The sequence below is a fragment of the Melospiza melodia genome, chromosome 5 (assembly GCF_035770615.1).
Source record: "Melospiza melodia melodia isolate bMelMel2 chromosome 5, bMelMel2.pri, whole genome shotgun sequence".
Classification (NCBI taxonomy): Eukaryota; Metazoa; Chordata; class Aves; order Passeriformes; family Passerellidae; genus Melospiza; species Melospiza melodia.
The window spans coordinates 91340304-91361916 of record NC_086198.1 but is presented as its reverse complement, the minus strand read 5'-3'; the positions used below and the strand labels follow the sequence as shown (position 1 = coordinate 91361916).

The window sequence follows — 21613 nt, the reverse complement described above, 5'->3', positions numbered from 1 at the left end:
GAGGTCTTGGGGGAGGATCCTGCTGCTCTCAGGGCTGGGGGCTCTGCCCTGGCTGTGCCTCTCTCCTGGGTTGTGTCCAGCTGGGCCTGCCCTTCCCTGCCCTTTCCCTTCCCAGATGCTGGCGCTGCTGGGGCTGCTGCTGTTCCTGGTGCCTGCGCAAGCCCTGACTGCCTTCCCCCCAAAGTGTGAGTGCTGCACAGGGAGCACAGGGAGGCCTTGGAGGGGGAACCTGGCTGGGACAGCAGAGGGAGTGGGGGGCATCCCAAACGCTCTGATAGGGGCTGGGACAGCTCTCTTGGGAGATTGGAGGGTGGGCATTGGGGTGATGTGGGGTGAAGGAGCTGGGGGAGGATGTGGAGTGCAGGAGCAGGGTGAGGATTGCGAGGCCACCACCCATGGTGGTTTGGGGGACAATCTGCCCCCACCACAGCCCACCAGTGGACAATCTGCCTCTCGCCTCCAGTCCAGGCGGGGAAGCTGAGCCAGGACGTGGTGGTGCGATGTGACACCTCAGAGCAGCACGTCTCCTGGACACTGAACGGGGACGAGGAGCCCATGGCAGAGCTGGTGCCTGAGGGCCAGAAGCTCACCATCCTGGGCTTGGACCTGCCAGCCACGGGCAACTACAGCTGCTGGGCTGGCCCTGTGCTGCTGGACAGCACCTACGTGGTGCTCAGCAACACCCGTAAGCAGGGCATGGCTGGGGTGATGGGGATGGAGGGATGAGGAGCAGGGGATCCTGGTGCCCAGCCCGTGGGCATGAGGGCTGTGGGGAGCCCCTTGCAGCGAGGGGGCACCACCCCTGACCAGCCACCCCTGAACCCCTCAGGTGAGGAGGAGATCAACGTGTCCTGCCAGGCTGAGTCCTACAACGGCTCCTTCCACTGCTCCTGGCCCGGGCCCGCCTCTGCCATCTTCCGTGCCTGCCTCATCCGCAGGTGGGTGCCCCTTGGGACCCCACAAACCCACGGCAGCACCACGGGCACCCCGCCCTGAGCGCTGCCCACCCCTCCCTCCCCACAGCGACGGCGCCGTGGGGCCCTGGGTGCCCGTGGCCGGTGGGCAGGGCCGCTTCAACGCCAGCCTGGCAGATCCCCTGTTCTGCCCCTTCGGCGAGGAGCTGCGCCCGCTCCAGCTCCACCTGGAGGGGCTCTCGGACACCTCCTACCTCAACCTCTCCCGGCACTTCTTCCTCCGCGATATCGGTGAGCTCGGGGCGGGAGCAGCGGGGTGGGGGCGTCCGAAAGGCACGGGAGGCTCCGTGGGGAGGGGGTCAGCCCCTGCTCTGAGCCCCCTCTGTCCGCAGTGCGTCCCGAGCCGCCCCAGGAGCTGATGCTGCAGCAGCGGGGGGAGCAGCTCCAGCTGGCCTGGGCCCCCCCGGCCTCCTGGCCGCTCCCCAAGTCCTACTTTGCGCTGCTCTACCACCTGCAGTACGAGCTCCACAACGGCACCCAGGTAACGGGGATGGGGGGTCTCTGCCCCGGGGGGACCAACACAGGCTGCCCCATGTGCCCACCCTGCGCTGTGCCCACCCTGCGCTGCCCCACCCCTGCCTGAGAAGATGCTCAGCCACGGCCCCTCCTTACTCTGCCTCTTCCCCTCCTGGCGTGATGAATTGTCACCCAGGCTGTCACCGCTGCTCTCCCCAGCGCTGCCGGGCTCAGGGGGTGCTGTGCCCCCACCCCGAGGGTCTCCCCAGACCATGTCCTGTCCTTTTGCAGGTTGAGCAGTTCGTGGAGGGCGCGGAGGAGGCGCCGGTGCCGGCGGGAGCGGGGCGGGTGCGGATCAGCTGCCGGGACCCCTACTCGCCCCCGGCCTGGAGCCCCTGGAGCGCCTGGATGGGCCTCGGTGCACCCCAATAACTGCGGCTTGGAGGGTGCTGACCCCACAGCCGGGCACCTCCTGTCCCCAGAACCCCCTTCCCTTTACAGCTCGGAAAAGGAATTTTCCCCCTAATAGAACTCAGGGATTGGCTTTGCCACCACAAACCCTGCTGGGTGTGTGTGGGAAGGGAGGTGCTGCACGGAACTCTGCATGGCTGGGACAGGCTCCACCCGTGCTCCAGCCCAGCTTGGGGACAGGTGGGGTAGAGGGTCCCCACACCCTGCGCAGCTACACATGGCTTTCCTGAACTTCCCCGACCCTCAAAAACCCTCCCAGCTGTGCCTCCTTTCTGGGGACTGCGGTGGGACAACGTCCCCAGGCACAGGAGCAGCTCCCCACCCCAAATCCCGGGGAGCAGGATCCCATCCCAATCCCGTCCCCGCATCCCGGGGAGCAGGATTCCATCCTGACCCCGTCCCAAATCCCGGGGAGCAGGATCCCATCCTGACTCCACATCCCGAGGAGCAGGATCCCCCATCCCAATCCCGTCCCCACATCCCAGGGAGCAGGATTCCATCCCGATCCCATCAGGATCTCATCCTGACCCCGTCCTCACATCCCGAGGAGCAGGATCCCATCCCAATCCCGTCCCCACATCCCGGGGAGCAGGATCCCATCCCGATCCCATCTTCACATCCCAGGGAGCAGAATCCCATCCCGACCCCGTCCCCATATCCCAAGGAACCGGATCCCATCCTGACCCCAAAGCAACGCTGACAGTGTGGGGGGGATCAGGGACTCCCCATCACCCCTGGGGGGGGGCTCAGTTCCTCCCGAAGCTCTGGCCCCACAATGCGCCCCCTCAGTGTCCCCGTGCCGTGCCCAGCTCCCCTCCCTGAGCCCCCCGGAGCACAGCCGGGGGTGCTGCCCACCCCCCTCCAGCCGCGCCGGCTCCGGGTGATGCCACGGGGCTTTATTGAGGTGCTTCCACAGGGGTCTGGGCCGGGACCCCCGCCCCGGAGAGGCTGGTGAGTGTGAGACCCCACGGGCGCCGCCCTCCCGGGGCTCCCGGGCCAGGCGGGCACAAGTCCGGGGCACCCGTGGAACGGAGGGACAGAGGGACCGGGGCTCCGTCAGTCCAGAGAGGCGCCGAGGGTGCCAGGGAACCGGGGTGCAGGAATCGGGGGTCTGGGGTCCGGCGGAGGAACCGGGGGCCGGTGGTGGGGCTGAGGGTCCGGTGCCGGCACCGTGGCTCCGGTGGTAACGGCAGGGCCGGGCTCCGGCGGTGGCACCGGGGCTCACGGCGGGGCCGAGCCGCCCAGGCGGAGCTCCTCGCTCTCCAGCATCTCCCTGGAAAAGAAGGGCCGGGCTAAGCCCCTCGCCCCCCGTGCCCCCCGCGCCCCCCTCGCGTACCGGTACGCGGCGATCTCCGCCTCCAGCGCCATCCGCAGCCGCAGCAGCGCCGGGTACTCCCGCAGGCACCGGGCCATCTCCGCCTCCGCCGCCCCGATCTCCCGCTCCAGCTCCGCCACCCGCTCCTGAGCCGGGCCGTCAGCAGCGCCGGGGCCGCGGGGCGACCCCCGGGATCCCCCGCACACAGAGACCCCCACAGGGACCCCCGACACCCCTCCAGACCCCCGGCCCGACCCCCGATCCGCACGGACTCCCAGTCCCGGCCCAACCCCACCTACACGGACCCCCGGCACCCCTACACGGCCCCCGCCCCACACGGACCCACGCAGGGACCCCCGCTCACAGTGACCCCCACAGGACCCCCGGCCCGACCCCCGATCCGCACGGACTCCCGGCCCCCGGAACTCCGCACCGCCCCCCGCCCCACACGGACCCACGGGACCCCCAAGCCCGCCCCGACACCCGGCGGCCCGACCCACACAAACCCCCGCTCCCGGTCCCACCTGAACTCCCCCATCCCTCCCGGGGCCCCCCACTTCCATCCGGACCCCTGACCCCCGCCCCTCCCCATCCCCACCCTCCTTCTCCCCATCCCTCCGGGCATCCAGCTCCAAACATCCACCCTCCCAAAAACATCCACCCTCCTCTCCTCCTCCTCCCATCCCCCGCTCCCTCCCAGCCCCCCGGGCGCCCCCCCAGCCCTGCACCTGGTACTTGGCCAGCTCCCCGCTCCGCCGGTCCCGCAGCCCCTCCAGCTGCCGGTGTAAGGCGCCCACCGCGCCCCGCAACGCCTCCACCTCGGCGGCTCGGGCTCGCAGCAGCCTCCGGTAACCGGCGGCCTCGGCACGGGCACGGAGCACCGCCTCGCCGCCGCCCCAGCGGCACCGGGGCCGGCCCTCGGCCGCGCTCATGCCGGTGGTAATGCGGTCCCACCCCTCCGCGTCACGGAACCGCAGCCAATCCCGCCCGTACCGGGGGAACGGCTCCTCCCGGTAGCGGCGGAGAGGGGGAGCCCGCAGAAGGCTGTCCCCCGAAAGTGGGGTGAGGGGAGAAGGCTGTCCCCCAAAAGTGGGGTGAGGGGCTGCAGCACCGCGGGTGGGGGGCAAGGTCGAGTTCAGGGTCAAGGTCACCGCTGTCATCCCCCCTCCCCAGGCCCTTCATCCCCTCCATCATCATCATCAGAGACTGGAGTGGGGCTGGATGAGCCTGGAGGGGGTCACTAGGGAGGGGGTGCAGAGATTTGCCAGAGGAAGGGGGGGTTCAGCCCCTCTGCACCCCGCGAGTGTCCTGTGGGTCACACCCGGGCTCAGTCTGCGGGAGGTGACACCCGGGGGCAGTCAGGGACTGGGATGGGGAGCACCCCGAGCCCATGGCGGGGGCTGCACGGGCATGTCCAGCCCCTGGGAGCTGACAGACCACGGGGGGAAGGCTGAGGGCTCAGTCAGTCAGTCTGTCCCACCACGGGGTGGGGCCCCGAGTCCCTGGTGCACAGATGGAAGGCGGAGGCGGCAAACTCCGACCGGGATAAGGCAAATGGTGCGGGTGGGGCAGACCCCGCTGCCAGGGTGGGACAGACCCCGCTGCCAGGGTGGGGGGCTCCCAGCATCAGGAATGGGAGCTCCAGGTGGGCTGGAGGCTGTGGAACCCATGGAGCTGCTGGTGGGGGAGCTGCAGAACCCTGCCAGGTGTGGGGGCCCATCCCTGGGCTCCCAGGGCTCCGGGCAGGGAGCTGCAGGTGTGCAGGGGGTGCAGAGGCCCAGCCCTTGGCTCCCACAGGGCTGAGCAGAGGGCTACAGACATTTTTGGGGTGCAGGGGTTCATCCCTGGGCTCCTGAGGAGCAGACAGGGGCTGCAGAAGTCCATGGGGCATGGGGGGCCCATCCCTGGGCTCCTGGGGGTCCAGGCAGGGGCTGCAGAGGTCCATAGGGCATTGGGGGTCCATCCCTGGGCTCCTGGGGGTCCATAGGGCATTGGGGGTCCATAGGACGTTGAGGGTCCATCCCTGGGCTCCTGGGGGTCCATAGGGCATTGGGGGTCCATCCCTGGGCTCCTGGGGGTCCATAGGACATTGAGGGTCCATCCCTGGGCTCCTGGGGGTCCAGGCAGGGGGCTGCCCACAGCAGTGCTCCAGGTGGGGTTTGCTGAAGCTTTGAGTCCAACCACAGGGGCACGGCCTCACTCCCGGGGGGCTCCCCATGGCAGGGAGGGGGCTGCCAGTGCGGGGCTCTCTCTCAGGAAGCTGCAGCCCTTTCCCTGCCACGCTCCAGGCTCAGAGCCCACCGGGCTCCCGGTGCCACCTTCCCGGCACATCGGCAGCGCCCTCACACCACAGAGGCCACCCCGGAGACCGACGTCACCTTGTTGTCCTCGGCCCAGGGCTGGAGGTTCTGCAGGGCGTAGAGGGAGGAGTTGTGCATGCACAGCGGGTCCTGGGGCAGCGGCTGGGCCAGGCTCTTCTGGAAGGCCTCCTGCTGCAGGTGCAGCATCAGCCGGTTGGCCTGCTGCCGCTCGGCCTCGCGCTCCTCCGCCGTCTGCCGCCTGCACACACGCACACAGCGCTGGCACCGGCCGCAGATGGCACCGTCCCTTGTCCCCGTCCTACTGCCACGGGATACGTGCCACAGTGCCACCAGAGAGGGCACAGCAAGGCACAGGGGAGGCCGTGGTGGTGCCGTCCATCCCCAGTTCATCCCAGTGCCAGCCTCTCCCGGAATGTGGGGATCGCTGCTGGAGGGATGTGGGGTTTGGGGCTGCCAGAGGGATATTGGGGTCATAGGGATATTGGGGTGGCTGCCAGAGGGATTCTGGGGTCATAGGGATATTGGGGTTGCTGCCAGAGGGACACATAGGGGTGGCTGTCAGAGGGATATATTGGGGTGGCTGTCATGGGGATATTGGGGTGGCTGTCATAGGGATATTGGGGTGGCGGTCATAGGGATACTGGGATGGCTGCCAGAGGGATCCTGGGGTCATAGGTATATTGGGGTGGCTGTCATAGGGATATTGGGGTGGCTGTCAGAGGGATATTGAGTTGGCTGCCAGAGGGATATTCGGGTGGCTGTCATGGGGATATTGGGGTGGCTGTCATGGGGATATTGGGGTGGCTGTCATGGGCATATTGGTGTGGCTGTCATGGGGATATTGGGGTGGCTGTCATAGGGATATTGGGGTGGCTGCCAGAGGGATATTGGAGTGGCTGTCATAGGGTTTATGGGGTGTGTGACAGAGGAATATATTGGGGTGGCTGTCAGAGGGATATTGGTGTGGCCGTCATAGGGATATTGGGGTGGCTGTTATGGGGATATTGGGGTGGCTGTCATAGGGATATTGGGGTGGCCGTCATAGGGATATTGGGGTGGCTGTTATGGGGATATTGGTGTGGCTGTCAGAGGGATATTGGTGTGGCTGTCATAGGGATATTGGGGTGGCTGCCAGAGGGATTCTGGGGTCATAGGGATATTGGGGTTGCTGCCAGAGAGATATTGGAGTGGCTGTCATAGGGTTTATGGGGTGTGTGACAGAGGAATATATTGGGGTGGCTGTCAGAGGGATATATTGGGGTGTTTGCCAGAGAGATATTGGGGTGGCTGTCATGGGGACATATTGGTGTGGCTGCCAGAGGGATATATTGGGGTGTCTGCTGGAAGGATATTGGGGTGTCTGCCACAGGGATATTGCGGTCATAGGAATATTGGGGTTGCTGCCAGAGGGATATTGATGTGTTTGCCAGAGGGATATGGGGTGTCTGTCACGGGGATATTGGTGTGGCTGCCAGAGGGATATTGGGGTCATAGGGATATTGGGGTGTCTGCCAAAGGGATATATTGGGGCGGCTGCCAGAGGGATACTGGGGTGTCTGTCAGAGGAATATATTGGGGTGTCTGCCAGAGGGACACATAGGGGTGTCTGTCAGAGGGATATATTGGGGTGGCTGTCAGAGGGGACACATAGGGGTGTCTGTCAGAGGGATATATTGGGGTGGCTGTCAGAGGGATCCACTGGGGTGGCTGTCAAGAGGGATTATGGGGTGTCTGCCAGAGGGACACACAGGAGTGGCTATCACAGGGATATTGGGGTGGCTGCCAGAGGGATATTGGGGTGTCTGTCAGAGAGATCTATTGGGATGGTTGTCATAAGGATATTTTGGGGTGGCTGCCAGAGGGATATATTGGTGTGTTTGCCAGAAGGATATAGGGTGGCCGTCACGGGTATATTGGTGTTGCTGCCAGAGGGACACACAGGTGTGGTTGTCATAGGGATATTGGGGTGGCTTTCAGAGGGGTATTGGGGTCTCTGCCAGAGAGATATATTGGGATGTCTGTCAGAGATTCACATAGGGGTGTCTGCCAGAGGGATATTGGAGTGGCTGCCACAGGACTATATTGGGGTGGCTGTCATGGGGATATTAGGGTGGCTGTCAGAGGGATATTGGGGTGGCTGTCAGAGGGTGTCTATTGGGGTGGCTGCAACAGGAATATTAGGGTCATAGGGATATTGGGGTGACTTTCAGAGGGATATTTGTGTGTTTGCCAGAGGGATATGGGGTGGCTGTCATAGAGATTTGAGGTGGCTGTCAGAGGGACACAGAGGGGTGGCTGTTATAGGGATACTGGGGTGTCTGCCAGAGGGATATTGGGGTCATAGGGACATTGGGGTGGCTGCCAGAGGGATATTGGGGTCATAGGGACATTGGGGTGGCTGCCAGAGGGATATTGGGGTCATAGGGACATTGGGGTGGCTGCCAGAGGGATATTGGGGTCATAGGGACATTGGGGTGGCTGCCAGAGGGATATTGGTGTGGCTGCCAGAGGGATGTTGAGGTGGCTGTCAGAGAAATATATTGGGGTGTCTGTCATAGGGATATCTGGGTGGCTGCCGAGGGATATATTGGGGTGGCTGCCAGAGGGATACTGGTGTGTTTGCCAGAGGGATATACTGACATGGCTGTCAGAGGGTGTCTATTGAGGTGTCTGCAACAGGGATATTGGGGTCATAAGGATATTGGGGTGACTTTCAGAGGGATATTGGGGTGTTGGCCAAAGGGATATGGCGTGGCTGCCTGAGGGATTTATTTGGGTGGCTGTCAGGGATATTGGGGTGGCTGTCGGAAGGATATTGAGGTGTCTGTCAGAGGAATATATTGGGGTGTCTGCCAGAGGGACACACAGGGGCGGCTGTTGGAGGGACATTGGGGTGTCTGGCAGAGGGGTGTGAGCATCACAGTTGTGGCAGCTGTCCCTTTTACCTCCACTTGGTGCGGCGGTTCTGGAACCAGGTCTTGACCTGGGCGTCCGTCATCTTGAGGGCCTTGGCCAGGGTGGCGCGCTCGGCCGAGGCCAGGTACTTCTGGCGGTGGAAGCGCTTCTCCAGCTCGCAGATCTGCACCCGGGAGAAGGACGTGCGCGGCTTCTTGCGCTTGGGCGGCGTCCGGTTCTGGTACGGGTGCCCGATGCGCCGCGTCACCGCGAAGGGCGACAGCGCGGCTGCGGGGACAGCGGCGTCAGGGGGCGCTGGGGTCATCCCAGCAAAGCACAGCAGGGCAGGACCCTGGGGGATGGCGGGGGGCTCGGGGGCACACGGGGATGGGGAGTGCCAGGGGAGCCACCAGTGCTGCCTGGGAGAGTAGGGAAGGGGGTCACCCAGAGTTTTCCCCACTTTGGGGACATGGGGGCAGCTCAAGACATGGCATGAGGGAGGATCTGTCCCCTTTCCTACCCCACGACACAGTCACTCCCCCAGCCCTGCGATGGCCACTGGAAAGTCGGGGTGGATGGGCTGGCCCGGTCACAGCACTGAGGCAGGATCATCGAGCCCGGCTGCACAAACCCACCCTCCCCTCACACCGAGCCCGAGGAGCCTCCGGGGCACTGCAGGGACTGCCCAACCCTGCCCGTGAGGGGATGAGACCACAGAAACTGTTGGGAGCCAGACAGTGTCTCTTCCCATGGGCTGGGGAAGGGGATGTCCCTGCCCAGCTGAGGTGTGAGCCAGCCCTGGTGAGGCCAACGTGCCACATCCCAAACCCAGAAGCTGCCAGAGCTGCAGGGAGCATCAGAGCAGCATGGAGGACAGCGAAGGTTTGGCAGGCTCAGCCCCCAACACCCGCACCCCTCCTGCTCTGGCAACAACCTTGGCCAAGCCATGACCCTACAGCACCACATCCCCGTGGCACCATGGCACCACAGCCGGCACCAGGGCCACACTGCGTGGGCAGGGCTGCACATGGCCGGGACCATGGGGTGGCCATGGCACAGGGACATGGGGCACAGCCCACAGCACCCCAGGGACCCCCTGGCACCCACAGACCCTCCCTCCCACCCATGCCCAGGAGGCTGCCTGGGCTGGGGGAGCCGTGCAGGGCATGGTTGGGGCAGGTGGAGCCGTGCAGGGCATGGTTGAGGCAGGTGGAGCTGGGGACACAGAGGCCCCCGAGCCCCCTCCCCACATGGGCGGCCTCTCAGCGGGACCAGCTGCCTCCTGCCCGCAGCCCACCCCAAGGCCAAGGTGCTGAGTGATGGCTGCGGCTGAGAGACCCCGTGCTGGGGAGGGGCTGCCCCATCCACCCAAGGCTGGCGCCAGGCAGGAGACGAGGACGTCACCCGCCACCCGCCACCCCTGCGCGGGGACCGTGCTTCGTCACCGCTGCCATGGCGGGGTGGGCCGGGAGGTGAACACGGCTCTGCTGGCGCCCAGGTGGGACCCCTACAGTCCTCAGTGTGCTGCCCCAGACCCCCCCATGGCCCACACGGCCGGGACTCGGCCCCCAGCCCCGCATGGCCTCCAGCCTTGTCCCCGCATGCAGCCACACGCTGTGGACGTGGCAGTGCCGCCATCTTGGGCGGGAGCGGAGCCGAGCCAGGCCGGGGGTCCCCAGCAGCCAACACGGCCCCAGTGCCGGGACCCCAACCTCAGCCCCCCTCCTGCTCCTGGGGTGCAGCAAGCAGCACCCCCACCCCAGCACTGCTGCTCAGCCCCAGCACGGTGCTCAGCCCCGGCCACACCAGCAGCACCTCAACCCCTCGCTGCCTCCACAACCCCGCATGGCCGCCCTGGGCTCTCCCACAGCGCTGGCACTGTGAGTTCCACACCGATCCCGGCACGTTCGGATCCGGGATCCCATCCCCAGACACCCCCAGGTACCCCTGCACCCCCAATCTCGGGGTTCACAAGGCACGGGACATTGCTCTGTGCGTGGATGGGCTTTGTCCTCAGTCCCACGGAGGGTCCCCCACCCTGCACCGTGTCCCCTCAGAGCCCCCACATCACATCTGACACCCGCAGAGCCCCCACTCCACACCCCGGCTCCCGCAGCCTCCCCGTTACGGTGGCACAGCGTCACCACCGGCACCTCCAAACCGGGAAGGGACCAAACACGGAGTAAAGCTCGAGACCGGAGCCCGCTGGGACCCCCAAGCTCCACCCGGATCCGCCGGTCCCTGCTCGGTGTCGCGGTGGAGCCGCCGGTAGCCGCGTCTACCCCGAGCCGCTCCCGCGGGCCCCGACGGCGGCGGGCGAGCACGGGGCACTGCGGGAACCTGTGGAGCGCACGGTCCCCGCCATCCCCGTCCGGTCCCCGCGTCCGCCCCGACCCACGCCGTGCCCGCCGGACCGCGCTGCCCCGACGGCACCGCGGGAGCGGCCGGTGCCGCGGGAGTGCCCGGAGCCGTCAACAGCCGCCGGTAGCCGCCGGTTGCCGTCCCGCCCGCTCACCTGAGAGCCGGTCCTTGGCGATGCGCCGCGTGGTCTCCATCCACGGGAAGGTGAGCCCCGGCAGCGCGGGCCCCGGCGGCGGCGCGGCGGGCGCGGCGGGCGGCGCGGCGGGCGCGGGCCGGTGCGCCGGGACGCGGATGACTCCGGCGGGCGGCGCGGCGGGCGCGGGGGTCACGTTCACGCTCACGTTCATGCTCATGTTGAGGTTGTAGGAGCCGAGCGGACCGGTGGGGCCGTAGCCGCTGCCGTAGAGCCCGTAGTCGGGCTCTGCCGCCGCCCGGTGCGGCCCCGTGGGCTCGGGGCCGCCCAGGATCTGATCGATGCCGAAGCTGATGGGCTCGTGGGGCGCGGGGGGCCCCGGGCCGCCGCCCTCCCGCTCCATCCCGGCCTCGCTCAGAGCCGGCGGGGCGCGGGCATGGCCGGGGGGCGGCGGGGGGCGGCGGCGGCGGCGGGCACGGAGCGGCCGGTGCGGGGCAGGACGCGGTGCGAGGCGCGGGCCCGGAGCAAGGTGCGGGGCAGGTGGCGGCTGCGGGCCCGGGGCAGGGTGCGGGGCATGGCTCGCAGCCGCTGGCGGCCCCGGGGCGGGAGCGCGGGTGGGCTGCGGGCCCTGGCGGGACGCGCTTTTCTGCCCCGCTCCATCCGGACCGGCCGAACTCCCACCGCCCGCGCCCTGATTGGCGGCCGCGCCCCGTGATTGACAGCTCGGGGCCCCGCCCCCGCCCCGGGACCCCCCCCACCGCCGCCGCTCCGGGCCCCCGCCCCGGCTCCGGGACAAGCGGACGGGCCCGTCGGGTGCCGAATGCCGCCCGTGCACCGACGGGCTCCGTACCCGTTCGCCCCGCCGGGGCGTCCGCCGGACCGCCTACCCGGTGCACCGGAGCCGCTGTCGCACCGGGCAGCAGCGCGGCGCCTTTTCGCGTCCCCGCTCCGTCCGCAGCCCCGTCGGTGCTTCCAGCCGCCTCTCCCGGTGCGCACGAAGCCCCCCTGCCCCAGCGCCGTTACCGCGGGGCGCACGGACCGGTGCCCGCGGTGCGCAGGCTTCGCACCGAGCCCGTTCATACGGGAGCGAATGGATCTGGCGGCCCCGGTCCGGGGACCCAGGCGTTGTTCCGACCCGCCGTGCCCAGAACACGGACACGTCCCGGGACACGGATCCCAATCTCCTCGAGCTGCCGTTGCCGGTAGCTGGGGTCTCAGTTCCCAGGGAATCGCCTTTCCCGGGGCACCGATCCCATGCCGACCGTCAGTTCCCGGGCCATGAATCCCCCTTCCCGGTACCTGCCGTTCCCGGTATCACGGACTCCGTTTTCCACGGGGATGGAGTCCGACACCCCTGGCCCCGCCATTCCCGGAGATAGACCCCGGTTCCCGAGCCGCCGTTCCCTGGGATGAACCCCTGTTCCCCGCCCGCCTTTCTCGGTCACAGAGCCCAGCCCGGGCCCGTCGGTAACGGCAGCGAAGAGCGGCACTGGTTCGGTCCGGTCTTCCGACGACTATCGCGACAGCGGCGTCCCCGCGGGTGGGTTCCCGGCGGCTCCCGGGAGGGTCACGGCCCCGGGACAGGGGCTGGCGGGGCGGAGGCGGCGGCGGCGTCCCGGGCACCCTGGCGCCACCGGTCTGGGGCAAATGACATTACCGGGGCCTGCGCCTGTAAATCACGGCGGCACCGGGGGCTGCAGCTGCCGCACCGGGGGCACTGCACAGCCCGGGGCACCTGGCATCCCAAGGGCACCGGGGGGCACCGGGGGGCACCGGCTGGTCCCTGACTCGCTGCAGTGCGGGGTGCCCGTCCCTGCGGCCGCAGCTCTGCCGGGGAGTGGGGCTGCAGGGGCACACGGCTGTGCCACCCTCGGCCATGCCCACAGCCCACCCCGGCACCGGGAGCGGCCGAGCTGCTCCTCTCCACACCAGGGGCACCGGCGGAGCCTCGTGTGCCCAGGAGGGGAGGGGGACACAGCACCGGGACCCTGCCCTGCCGGCGCCGCGGATTTCTGGCGTTCCCTGCTCGCAGCCCGGCAGGTGCCGGGACAAATCCCGGTATTCCCACTGTGGCTTTTCCACCTGGAAAGAGCCACCGGCTCCGGGTCTGCTGCGGCAAAGGGACCCGCTCTGTCCCCGTGGGGTGCAGCCATGGCGGCGGCAGTGGCAGTGACAGCGGTGACAGCGGTGACAATGGCAGTGGGAGGAAATGGCCGGTGGCGGAGGAGGAGGCGGCAGCAGGTTAATTGAACCCGGAGCAGGAGGCAGATGTTGCCGTGCCCAGGGGCTGGAATCTGCCGGGCTGGGAGATGGATCGGGGGGCTGGGACGGGGCCCGGGGCAGTGCGGGCTCTCCCGGCGCCAGGGCCCGCCCCACGCCCACGGGGGTCTGCAGGCGGCACCCCCGGCCGGAGCAGCCCCCCCTGCCCGACACCCTCCAGCAGCACAGCCGGGGCTGCCCTGGGGGGGAGGGGAAGAACTGAGGGTGCTCAAGGAGTTCAAGGAGCCCCTTCCCACCCTGGCTGTGGGTGTAGGGTGTTTCCCTCCCAGGGACCCCACGAGCCGAGGCGTCACCACCTTGTGCCGCTCGCTGGCTCTGCCTTCCCAGTGACCCTTGGGCCACCTGGAAGGAGGCCGTGTCCCTGCTCCAGGGTCCCCTGAGCCACCGTGGGGACCAGGCAGGGTCTCTGCACCCAGAAACCCCCAGTGGGCCAGTGCAGACCCTTCCTCATTTCTCGGCCACAGCAGGGACCTGCGTGTCCTCTGTGTCCCCTCTCCCACCCCAAAGGGCTGGGCATGGCGGTTCTACGACCCAGGGTGGGTGGCAGTGACAGCTGGAGGGGATGCGACAGAAAAACGAGCATTTGCCCATTTCTAGCAGGGAATCAGCCTTCAGCAGCACCGGGCCCTGCCACCGCCAGAGCTGCACCAGCACCTCCCCGCCCCGCGCCCTCCGCGCCCCTGCGCCCCGGGAGGGGGTCACACATGGGGTCTGTGCGGTCCGGCCCTGCCCGCCCCACCACGGAGGCGCTGCCCGAATCTGCCGGGGCTCCTCGCCCCGTCCCCCGCCGTGGCCCCGGGGCTGCCGGTGCAGCTGCGCGGCTCCGTGGTGCCACATCCCCGGTGCCGCCCGTGCCGGTGCTTCCGTCCCTCACGGGGACGCCGCGGGCTCCGAAGCTGCTGCCGGGGCGGGGGTCGCTGGGACGGGTCCGTGCCTGTCCCCGGTGCCTGTCCCCGGTGCCGCGGCCATCACGGCGGTGGCGCGGCGGGGACCTGGCGGGGCCCCACGCTGCCACCGGCCAGAGGCTGCCGCGCGCCCGCTCCCGCCCGCTCCCCCCCGTAATCTCATTACCGCTGGACGTCCCCTTCTTCCTCCCGCTTCCCCCCAAACCCGCTGGCAAACTGGAGGGACAGTCAGCTCCTCTCTGGCTGCTGGGTTAATTCTGGGCTAATTAGATGAACCAGCCCAGATTGGATTACTTTAGCCTGCATTTGGTCCTCCAGTCCTTGGCTTGCGGCTCCCGGGGGAGCTGCTGGCGCCTCCTGCCTCAATCAGACACTTCTTAACCGCATGAAACACTCCCGGTGCCCCCCGCCGCCCGCCCGCCGCGGGCGCCGGCACCCGGACGGGGTGCGCGGGGTGAGGCGGCAGCAGCCGGTGGGCGCGGTGCCCACCCCGACCCGGCTGGCACGCCGGGAGCGCTGGCATGAGGATGGATGGGGATGGGATGGAGCCGGGATGGGACCGCTGTGGGGTTGGGATGGGGTCATCGCGGCCGCGGATGGACCCGATGGCCGAGTCGCCCGCTCGGACGTCACGGTGGTGGCCCTCGGCGTCTGCGCGGTGTCCTCGGGGAGGAGCCGGGTGCCACATGGGTGCGTGGGCGGCTGCACAGTGACGCCAACAGCGGCTGCTGGGGGGCTGCTCCCCCCGGGCACCGCCAGGCTGCGGCCCCCGGGGCGGGGGACAGGGGGGACTGCGGGTCCGGACTCGGGGTGTGGCACGGCCCACCCCCTCAAACCCTCTGGGGACCCCAGCGCCGTGGGGCAGAAGGGCTGGGGGGCACAGTGTGGCCTGGGGGTGCAGCGGGGATGGGTGCCAGCGGAGCGGGAGCTGAGAGCCCCCGGGCTTTCGGTGGGGGGTGAGGGATGGAGCAGGGGGGGTGCTGTGGGAGTGGGGGGCACACACAGCACCCCCCGATCGGGCTGCAGGACAGGCAGTTCCAGCACCTCTGGTCAGTGGGAGCAGTGCCCAGGAGCCCCGGGACACATGGCTGGGCACCCCGGGTGCCCTCAGGGTAGCCCACCCTCACCTCCCCACGGTCCAACACCAGCCGGGGGTTTTTTGGGGGGTCTGCCCGGCTTGGGAACCGTCCTGGTGGGCTGGTGCCCGTCGGGGGCCACAGCGCGCCGGTGGCTGGTGGCCGCTGACAGCCACGTCGCTCAGCGCCTCGTTATCGAAGGTTAATTGGATTCTGCAGATGCACTCGGTGCATTAGGCAGGAGCTCAGTCCATGAGCACCAAGCCCTCGCTGCCCTATAGGGACCCCTGCCCACCTCAGAGGGATTAATAGGGGACCCCTATCCGCCCTGGGAGACCCCTGCCCACCTCAGAGGGATTAATAGGGAGACCCCTGCCCACCTCAGAGGGATTAATAGGGGACCCCTATCCCTTCTGCCCGATCTAATAGGGACCTCTGTCCACCCTGGGAGTCCCCTGGCATCCCTGGAGGGTCCCTATACAGCCGATGGGATGGAGGGGGAGCTAACGCTGCTGCCCTGCACCACTGCGGCCATGAGTGTGTCCAGCCCCAGCCCCAGCGAGGGCTCCGGCCGGGAAAGCTCCCGGCAGCGCTTCCCAGAAGGAGCCGCCCCGGCCGTGCCGCGGAAATGGAGCTGAATATCTGAGCAGGGCTGAGCTAAAAGCCTCGGCCCCGCAGCCCCGCGCAGCCCCGGCGGCTCCCGCCATCAATTATTAACGGCGAGATGGATCCGCGGCCTCGCCTGGCGGGGGCGGCTCCGGGAGTACCGACTGTCCGGGACCCCTGTCCCGGGACGGGGTCTCCGCCCCCGGTCCCGCGGGGCCCACGCCAGAGCTATCCGCAGAGCCGGGACTCGCGGTGCCGGTGCCGGGTCCGGTGCCGGTTCTCAGAAAGCGATGCTGCCCCGCCGTGGGGCCGCGCTGGCCCCGCTGTGACCCCCGCCCCTCCCCGGATGGCTCCTGGCAGGTACGGGTGGGACCGGACCCTCCCCAGCCGGGGGTCACCGGCCCCGCCGCGCTCTCGCCTCCCCGGAGGCGCGGGCAGGGAATGGGCGGGCGGCGGGGCGGGGGCCGGCCCGGAGCCTCTGCCCTCCGTCGCCCCGGCACCGGGAGCGGCTCGTGTTGGTCCCGGGGCTCGGCCGCACACCGGGACGAGGGGCTGGCACCGAGGTCACCGGGGCTCGGTGCTGAGACGCTCCGGTGGGGCAGCGGGGACAGCGCGGCTGGGCTGGGCACACTGAGGGAGCTGAGGGGTGCAGTAAGCGCTGTGACCCCTATCCGGACCGGGATCATGATCAGGACCACGACAATACCGGGATCCATCCAGGAGCCCCAAACCCGCCCGGTCTCTGGCCGTGGCAGCCCGTGCGGAGCCGGTGCCGGAGCAGGGCTGGCAGCGCGGCTGTGTGCCAGGAGCTCCATGCTGCGATGGTGGGTGCCGGCCCCTGCTCGCGTGTCCCGTGCTCCTCTGCCCGCTCCCACTCGCTGGCACGGACCAGCCTTCCCCGCCGTCCGGTCTGGGCTCCGGGGGGGTGGCACAGTCCGTGAGGAGCCGTGGGGGGCTCTGAGGGGCCGTGGGGAACTCGGCTCGGCTCCGCATTAGCGCGGCCGCTGCTTCCCCTGAGCCAAACCTTCATTAGCGTGGCTCCGGCTGCGCCGGGTGGGGCCGCGGGCTGCTCCGCTGGCACCCCAAAGTGCCAGCCCCTCGGCACCCCAAACTGCAGCACCCCAAACTGAAGGACCCCGGCACCCGACACCCCGAACTGCCAGCACTTCAACCCTGCCAGAACCACAGATTCGGACACCTCAAATATCAGCACCAACAGCAGCACGACACCCCAAACTGTACCACGCTGGTACCCCAGCGACACCCCAGCACCCCAACCCTTCCTGAACCCCGGCACCCCGAATTGTCCTGGTACCCCGAACTGCCGGGGCAAACACTCCGACCCTGCCGGTGCCGCTGCATCCCTGAGCCCAGCCCTGCCGTTCACGCTGTGCCCCCGTCAGGACACCCCAGTGTCCCTCTCGAATCCTCCCAGATCCCCTGAGCCCCCCCAGATCTCCCGCACCTCACGGATCCCCCTAAACCACCCACCCCGAGTCCCCCGCGTGTACCCCGCGCTCCACCCGGACTCCTCGTCCCCTTCGTGCCCCCTCGCAGCCTCCAGACCCCACAGATCCCCTCAGGTCCTCTCAGATCCCCTCAAACCCCCTCAGACCTCCTCGGACCGCCTCAGATCCCCTCAAATCCCCTCAGGCCCTCTCAGATCCCCTCAGGCCCCCTCAGATCCCCTCAAACGCCCTCGGATCCCCTCAGACCCCCCCCAGATCCCTTCAGATCCCCTCAGGCTCCCTCAGACGCCCTCAGAACCCTTCAAACCCTCTCAGACCCCCTCAAACCCCCTCAGATCCCCTCAGGTCACCTCAAACCCCCTTCAGATCCCCTCAGGCCCCCTCAAGCCCCGGTTCCCTCCCATGCCCCCGCACTCCCGCTGCCCCCCCCGCCCCTCCCGTTCCCCCGCGTTGCTCTGCTGCCCTCTGGCGGCGTTCCAGAGCACCACGCGCACGCAGAGCCCTCTCTGATTGGCGGCCGCTGCTGTCCGTCAAGAGCGCGCCCTCTCGCTATTGGCCAGTGCCGGGAACGCCCTCCCCTAAACACGGCGGGTCCGGTGGCGGCGGCTCGCGGCGGGTCCCCCTCACGGACGAGGTCGGGGAGTCTCGGGATCCCGGCGCTCTCCCCGTGGGTCTCGGGGAAGGATCAGCACAGGGCCGAGCTTGCGCTGCCCGCCTCGACTCGAGACTCGCGGGGCACGCTAGGAGTTGTAGTCCCGCCGCTCGCCGCGGCCCCGCCCCGAACACGGAAGTGCGCGAGGCCACAGGCGGAGGCGGCTCTAAGATGGCGTCGCCTCCTCAGGGGGGCCCGATGGCCATCGCCATGCGGCTGCGGAACCAGCTCCAGGCCGTCTACAAGATGGACCCGCTGCGGAACGAGGCGAGCGGCCGTGCCGGGAAGGCGGGAGGCACCGGGAGGAGGCGGTGGCGGCGACACCGGGGGCCAGCTCGGGAGGGGACGGGAGGTGCCGCGGCGGCGCCGCTGGGGGGCGCTGTGAGACCGAGGGGCGGTGCGGGGAGGCGGGGCCTGGAGAAGGGGGCGTGGCCTGAGATCGGGGCAGGCACTGGGCTAGGGGTGTCCCCGGACCCCCAAAATCCCATTTTCTGATATAGTAAGGCAAAACAATCCAACATCATTCAAATCCCGTTTTATAGCGTAATAGTGGAATACAGCGCGGTCAGTCATGTTTTCTGGCATGTTAAGGCAATACAGGGGGTGCAGCACCCCAAAATCCCGTGTTTTGCCATAATAATGGAAGACAGGAGAGACAGCCCCCCCAGATGCTGTTTTCTGGCATAATAAGAGAAAACAGGAGGCGTTGTCCCCCAAAATCCCATTTTCTGGCATATTAAAGTAAGATAATGAGGCTAGCCTCTCAAAATCCCGTTTTCTGGTGTAATAATGGAAGACAGGGAGCAATCCCTACAAAATCCCGTTTTCTGACATATTTTAGCAAGACGAGGGTGTCCCGCCCTTCAGAATGTGTTTTGTGGCATATTAAATCAAAACAAGAGGTGCAATTCCCTAAAATCCGATTTTTTAGCATATTAAGAGAAAGGCAGCAGAAGCTCCTTGGGCAAAGGGGTTCCAGGTGAAGGATGAGAGGGGTCTTGGGGGTCTCCAGGTGACAGGTGAGGGTGATGTTGGCATGCTCCAGGTGCCAGTGCTGTGTCTCCCCCCAGGAGGAGGTGAAGGTGAAGATGAAGGAGCTGAACGAGCACATCGTGTGTTTCCTGTGCGCCGGCTACTTCATCGACGCCACCACCATCACCGAGTGCCTGCACACCTGTGAGTGTCCCCACCTGCCTGGGGGGGGCCTCTGGGGGGCAGTGCCACCCTTCCCACACCTGTCCTTGTCCCCAGTCTGCAAGAGCTGCATCGTGAAGTACCTGCAGACCAGCAAGTACTGCCCCATGTGCAACACCAAGATCCACGAGACGCAGCCGCTGCTCAACCTCAAACTGGACAGGGTCATGCAGGACATCGTCTACAAGCTGGTGCCAGGCCTGCAGCACAGTAAGGGGACACAGGGGACACGGGGGGGCTCAGGGGACATGGCCTGGGGGACACAGGGGGGCTCAGGTGACATGGCCTGCAGCAGAGTATGGGGGACATAAAGGGGTTCAGGGGTCGTGGCGTGCAGCACAGTATGGGGGAGAGGGACAGGAATGGGGTACGGACAGGGAGAGAAAAAGGGATGGGGACATGGTGGGAGGGAGGGAGGACAGGCAGGGACTGCCCTCAGGGCCAGCTGGGCCCAGGTGTGTCCCTGAGCCACTTGTCCCCTGCAGGTGAGGAGAAGCGGATCCGGGAGTTCTACCAGTCCCGAGGCCTCGACCGGGTGACGCAGCCCAGCGGTGACGGTGGGACAGGGGGGCACGGGGGGGCACAGGGGGCAGCCAGCTGCAGTGCTGGGGGTGTCAGGGACACAGGGGGCTGACGGTGCCACCTGTGTCCCCAGACACGGTGGGGGGTGACCCCATGGGGCTCCCCTACAGCACCTTTGACCACTCGCGCGCTCACTATTTCCGCTACGACGAGCACGTCTCGCTCTGCCTGGAGAAACTGAGGTGAGTCTGGGGGGCTGCAGCCCCTCAGTGGGGTGGGGAGGGGACACAGGGGACACTGGGCATGGCCCCCAACCCGTGAGACCCTGGACACGTGTCCCTTTCTCTTCCTGCCACAGCTCCAGCAAGGACAAGAGCAAGGCCATGCTGCAGGTGAGTGGGGATCCCTGCAGACCCCAGCCCTGACCCCCAGCTGTCACCCTGTCACTGCCAGGGGTGTGTGGGGTCCCTGGAGACCCCCACAGCCCCCAACCCTCTCTGCCCCCCACAGCAGAAATACGTGAGGTGCTCGGTGAGGGCACAGATCCGACACCTGCGGAGGGTCCTGTGCCACCGGCTGGGGCTGTCCCTGCAGCACGTGAGTGGGGGTCCCGGGGGGGGGTCCCAGCCCCCAGGGGTGTCCTGGCCCCCCTGATGCAGCCCCCATGTGCAGGTGCAGATCCTGTTTGACAACGAGCCCCTCCCCGACCACATGACAATGAAGCAGCTCTGGCTCTCACGCTGGTTTGGCAAGGTGTGCACCCTCATAAGGGAGGGCAGCCTCTGATTTTGGGGTTCACCCCGTAGGGCGTGGTGGGGTGACCCTCTGGGGGTGCTTTGGGGCAGTGTGGGGTTGGAAGATTGAAGATCTTTAATGTCAGTGGCTGCAGTGGTGATCTGGGGGGTCCCCAAAGGGGTTGGCCAAGTTTGGGGTGCAGCCCCAGGGGAGTCCCTGGGCTGGGATTGGGGTCCCTGTACCTGGAGACTTCTGGGCTGGGGTTTGGGGTCTCTGCCTCAAGGGGATCTTGGGCTGGGGTTTGGGATCACAGACTGGGATTGGAGTGTCCCTGGGTTGGGGTTTGGGATCCCTGGCCTTGGAGGGAGTCCTGGGCTGGGGTTTGGGGTCCTGGACTGGGTGGTCCCTATCTGGGGGGATTCCCTGGGCTGGGGTTTGGGGTCCTGGACTGGGATGGGGGGTCCCTGTCTGGGGGGGTTCCCTGGGCTGGGGTTTGGGGTCCCTGCCCTGTGGGCAGTCCCTGGGCTGGGATCTGGGGTCTCTGCCCCAAGGGGGGTCCTTGGCTGGAATCCCCCAGCCCTGACCCCCCTCTCCCCACAGCCTGCGCCCCTCCTGCTGCACTACAGCATCAAGGACAAGAGGAGGTAGGGGCAGGGGGTGGGCACTGCCCCCCAGTGCAGCCCTGCTCCTGCCCCCCACCCCCATAACTTATACCCCTCTTTGAATTTATTTTTGGAATAAAATTGTGGAAAAGCCCCTTTGAATCCCTGCTTTGTATGGGGGGGACTGGGGGGGGTCTCAGGACGGTCCCCTCTGCTCCAGCAGCTCCAGGGGCTGCACTGGGGACTCAGTGACCCCCGGCTGGGCTGCACCCATGGGGGGCTCAGTCCTGGGGTGCTGGGGGTGCACTGAGGGCAGTGGGGCTGTGCAGCCCCCCCATCCCCATCCCCATTCCCCGCCGTGCCGGGGGGGTCTCGCAGCCCCTCAGCCCCGCGCGGGGATCCCGACAGCGATCCCGTCACATCCCGGTCCCGTCACGGCTGCCGGCCGCGTGTCCGGCCCCACATAATGAGTTTAATAAAGCCATCGGCCCTTTGATTGCTGGGGGAGCCCGCGCCGCGCTAATTAGCCGGGGCCGGTATTCCGCCATCTGGATCCTCCCGCGGCACCGGGGGCGCAGCTGCGGGCGGGGGGTCCCGGGGGCGGGGGGGTCCCTGGGGAGCGGCCGGGACCCAGGGCCGCGGGCGG

The 21613-nt window shown here is 67.7% G+C and overlaps 4 protein-coding genes across 4 annotated transcripts; 2 read left to right on the top strand and 2 right to left on the bottom strand.

Moving 5' to 3' along the window:
- The first annotated feature begins 104 nt into the window (after nucleotides 1-104).
- LOC134418875 (interleukin-12 subunit beta-like) lies at nucleotides 105-1962 on the top strand. Its single transcript, XM_063157843.1, has 6 exons — nucleotides 105-185; nucleotides 464-685; nucleotides 830-938; nucleotides 1024-1205; nucleotides 1307-1455; nucleotides 1722-1962. The coding sequence occupies exons 1-6, from the start codon at nucleotides 116-118 to the stop codon at nucleotides 1860-1862; spliced, it is 873 nt and encodes a 290-aa protein (XP_063013913.1). The 5' UTR covers nucleotides 105-115; the 3' UTR covers nucleotides 1863-1962.
- Nucleotides 1963-2782: 820 nt separating this feature from the next.
- LOC134419097 (alpha-internexin-like) lies at nucleotides 2783-4794 on the bottom strand. The gene is made up of 3 exons (XM_063158066.1): nucleotides 3945-4794; nucleotides 3238-3362; nucleotides 2783-3174 (listed from the first exon to the last, which is right to left on the bottom strand). Exons 1-3 carry the CDS (start codon nucleotides 4374-4376, stop codon nucleotides 3123-3125), a joined length of 609 nt encoding a protein of 202 aa, XP_063014136.1. The 5' UTR covers nucleotides 4377-4794; the 3' UTR covers nucleotides 2783-3122.
- Nucleotides 4795-5297: 503 nt separating this feature from the next.
- Nucleotides 5298-11329, bottom strand: TLX2 (T cell leukemia homeobox 2). The gene is made up of 3 exons (XM_063158065.1): nucleotides 10948-11329; nucleotides 8483-8720; nucleotides 5298-5775 (listed from the first exon to the last, which is right to left on the bottom strand). Exons 1-3 carry the CDS (start codon nucleotides 11327-11329, stop codon nucleotides 5559-5561), a joined length of 837 nt encoding a protein of 278 aa, XP_063014135.1. The 3' UTR covers nucleotides 5298-5558.
- Nucleotides 11330-18024: 6695 nt separating this feature from the next.
- Nucleotides 18025-21121, top strand: PCGF1 (polycomb group ring finger 1). Its single transcript, XM_063158064.1, has 9 exons — nucleotides 18025-18181; nucleotides 18985-19090; nucleotides 19166-19318; nucleotides 19594-19665; nucleotides 19764-19872; nucleotides 19989-20022; nucleotides 20141-20227; nucleotides 20303-20383; nucleotides 20966-21121. The coding sequence occupies exons 1-9, from the start codon at nucleotides 18086-18088 to the stop codon at nucleotides 21011-21013; spliced, it is 786 nt and encodes a 261-aa protein (XP_063014134.1). The 5' UTR covers nucleotides 18025-18085; the 3' UTR covers nucleotides 21014-21121.
- Nucleotides 21122-21613: the final 492 nt, after the last annotated feature.

Coding starts and splice junctions, on each gene's coding strand:
- LOC134419097 (XM_063158066.1), bottom strand. CDS start 4,376: ATGACAGCGGTGACCTTGACCCTGAACTCGACCTTGCCCCCCACCCGC. Junction 3,363..3,944: donor GGGAGCTGGCCAAGTACCAG/GTGCAGGGCTGG, acceptor GGCCCGGCTCAG/GAGCGGGTGGCGGAGCTGGA. Junction 3,175..3,237: donor GCGGAGATCGCCGCGTACCG/GTACGCGAGGGG, acceptor CTTCTTTTCCAG/GGAGATGCTGGAGAGCGAGG.
- TLX2 (XM_063158065.1), bottom strand. CDS start 11,329: ATGGAGCGGGAGGGCGGCGGCCCGGGGCCCCCCGCGCCCCACGAGCCC. Junction 8,721..10,947: donor CGCCAAGGACCGGCTCTCAG/GTGAGCGGGCGG, acceptor CTGTCCCCGCAG/CCGCGCTGTCGCCCTTCGCG. Junction 5,776..8,482: donor AACCGCCGCACCAAGTGGAG/GTAAAAGGGACA, acceptor GCGTGTGTGCAG/GCGGCAGACGGCGGAGGAGC.
- PCGF1 (XM_063158064.1), top strand. CDS start 18,086: ATGGCGTCGCCTCCTCAGGGGGGCCCGATGGCCATCGCCATGCGGCTG. Junction 19,666..19,763: donor GACGCAGCCCAGCGGTGACG/GTGGGACAGGGG, acceptor CTGTGTCCCCAG/ACACGGTGGGGGGTGACCCC. Junction 20,228..20,302: donor TGGGGCTGTCCCTGCAGCAC/GTGAGTGGGGGT, acceptor CCCCATGTGCAG/GTGCAGATCCTGTTTGACAA.
- LOC134418875 (XM_063157843.1), top strand. CDS start 116: ATGCTGGCGCTGCTGGGGCTGCTGCTGTTCCTGGTGCCTGCGCAAGCC. Junction 939..1,023: donor CGTGCCTGCCTCATCCGCAG/GTGGGTGCCCCT, acceptor CCCTCCCCACAG/CGACGGCGCCGTGGGGCCCT. Junction 1,456..1,721: donor AGCTCCACAACGGCACCCAG/GTAACGGGGATG, acceptor GTCCTTTTGCAG/GTTGAGCAGTTCGTGGAGGG.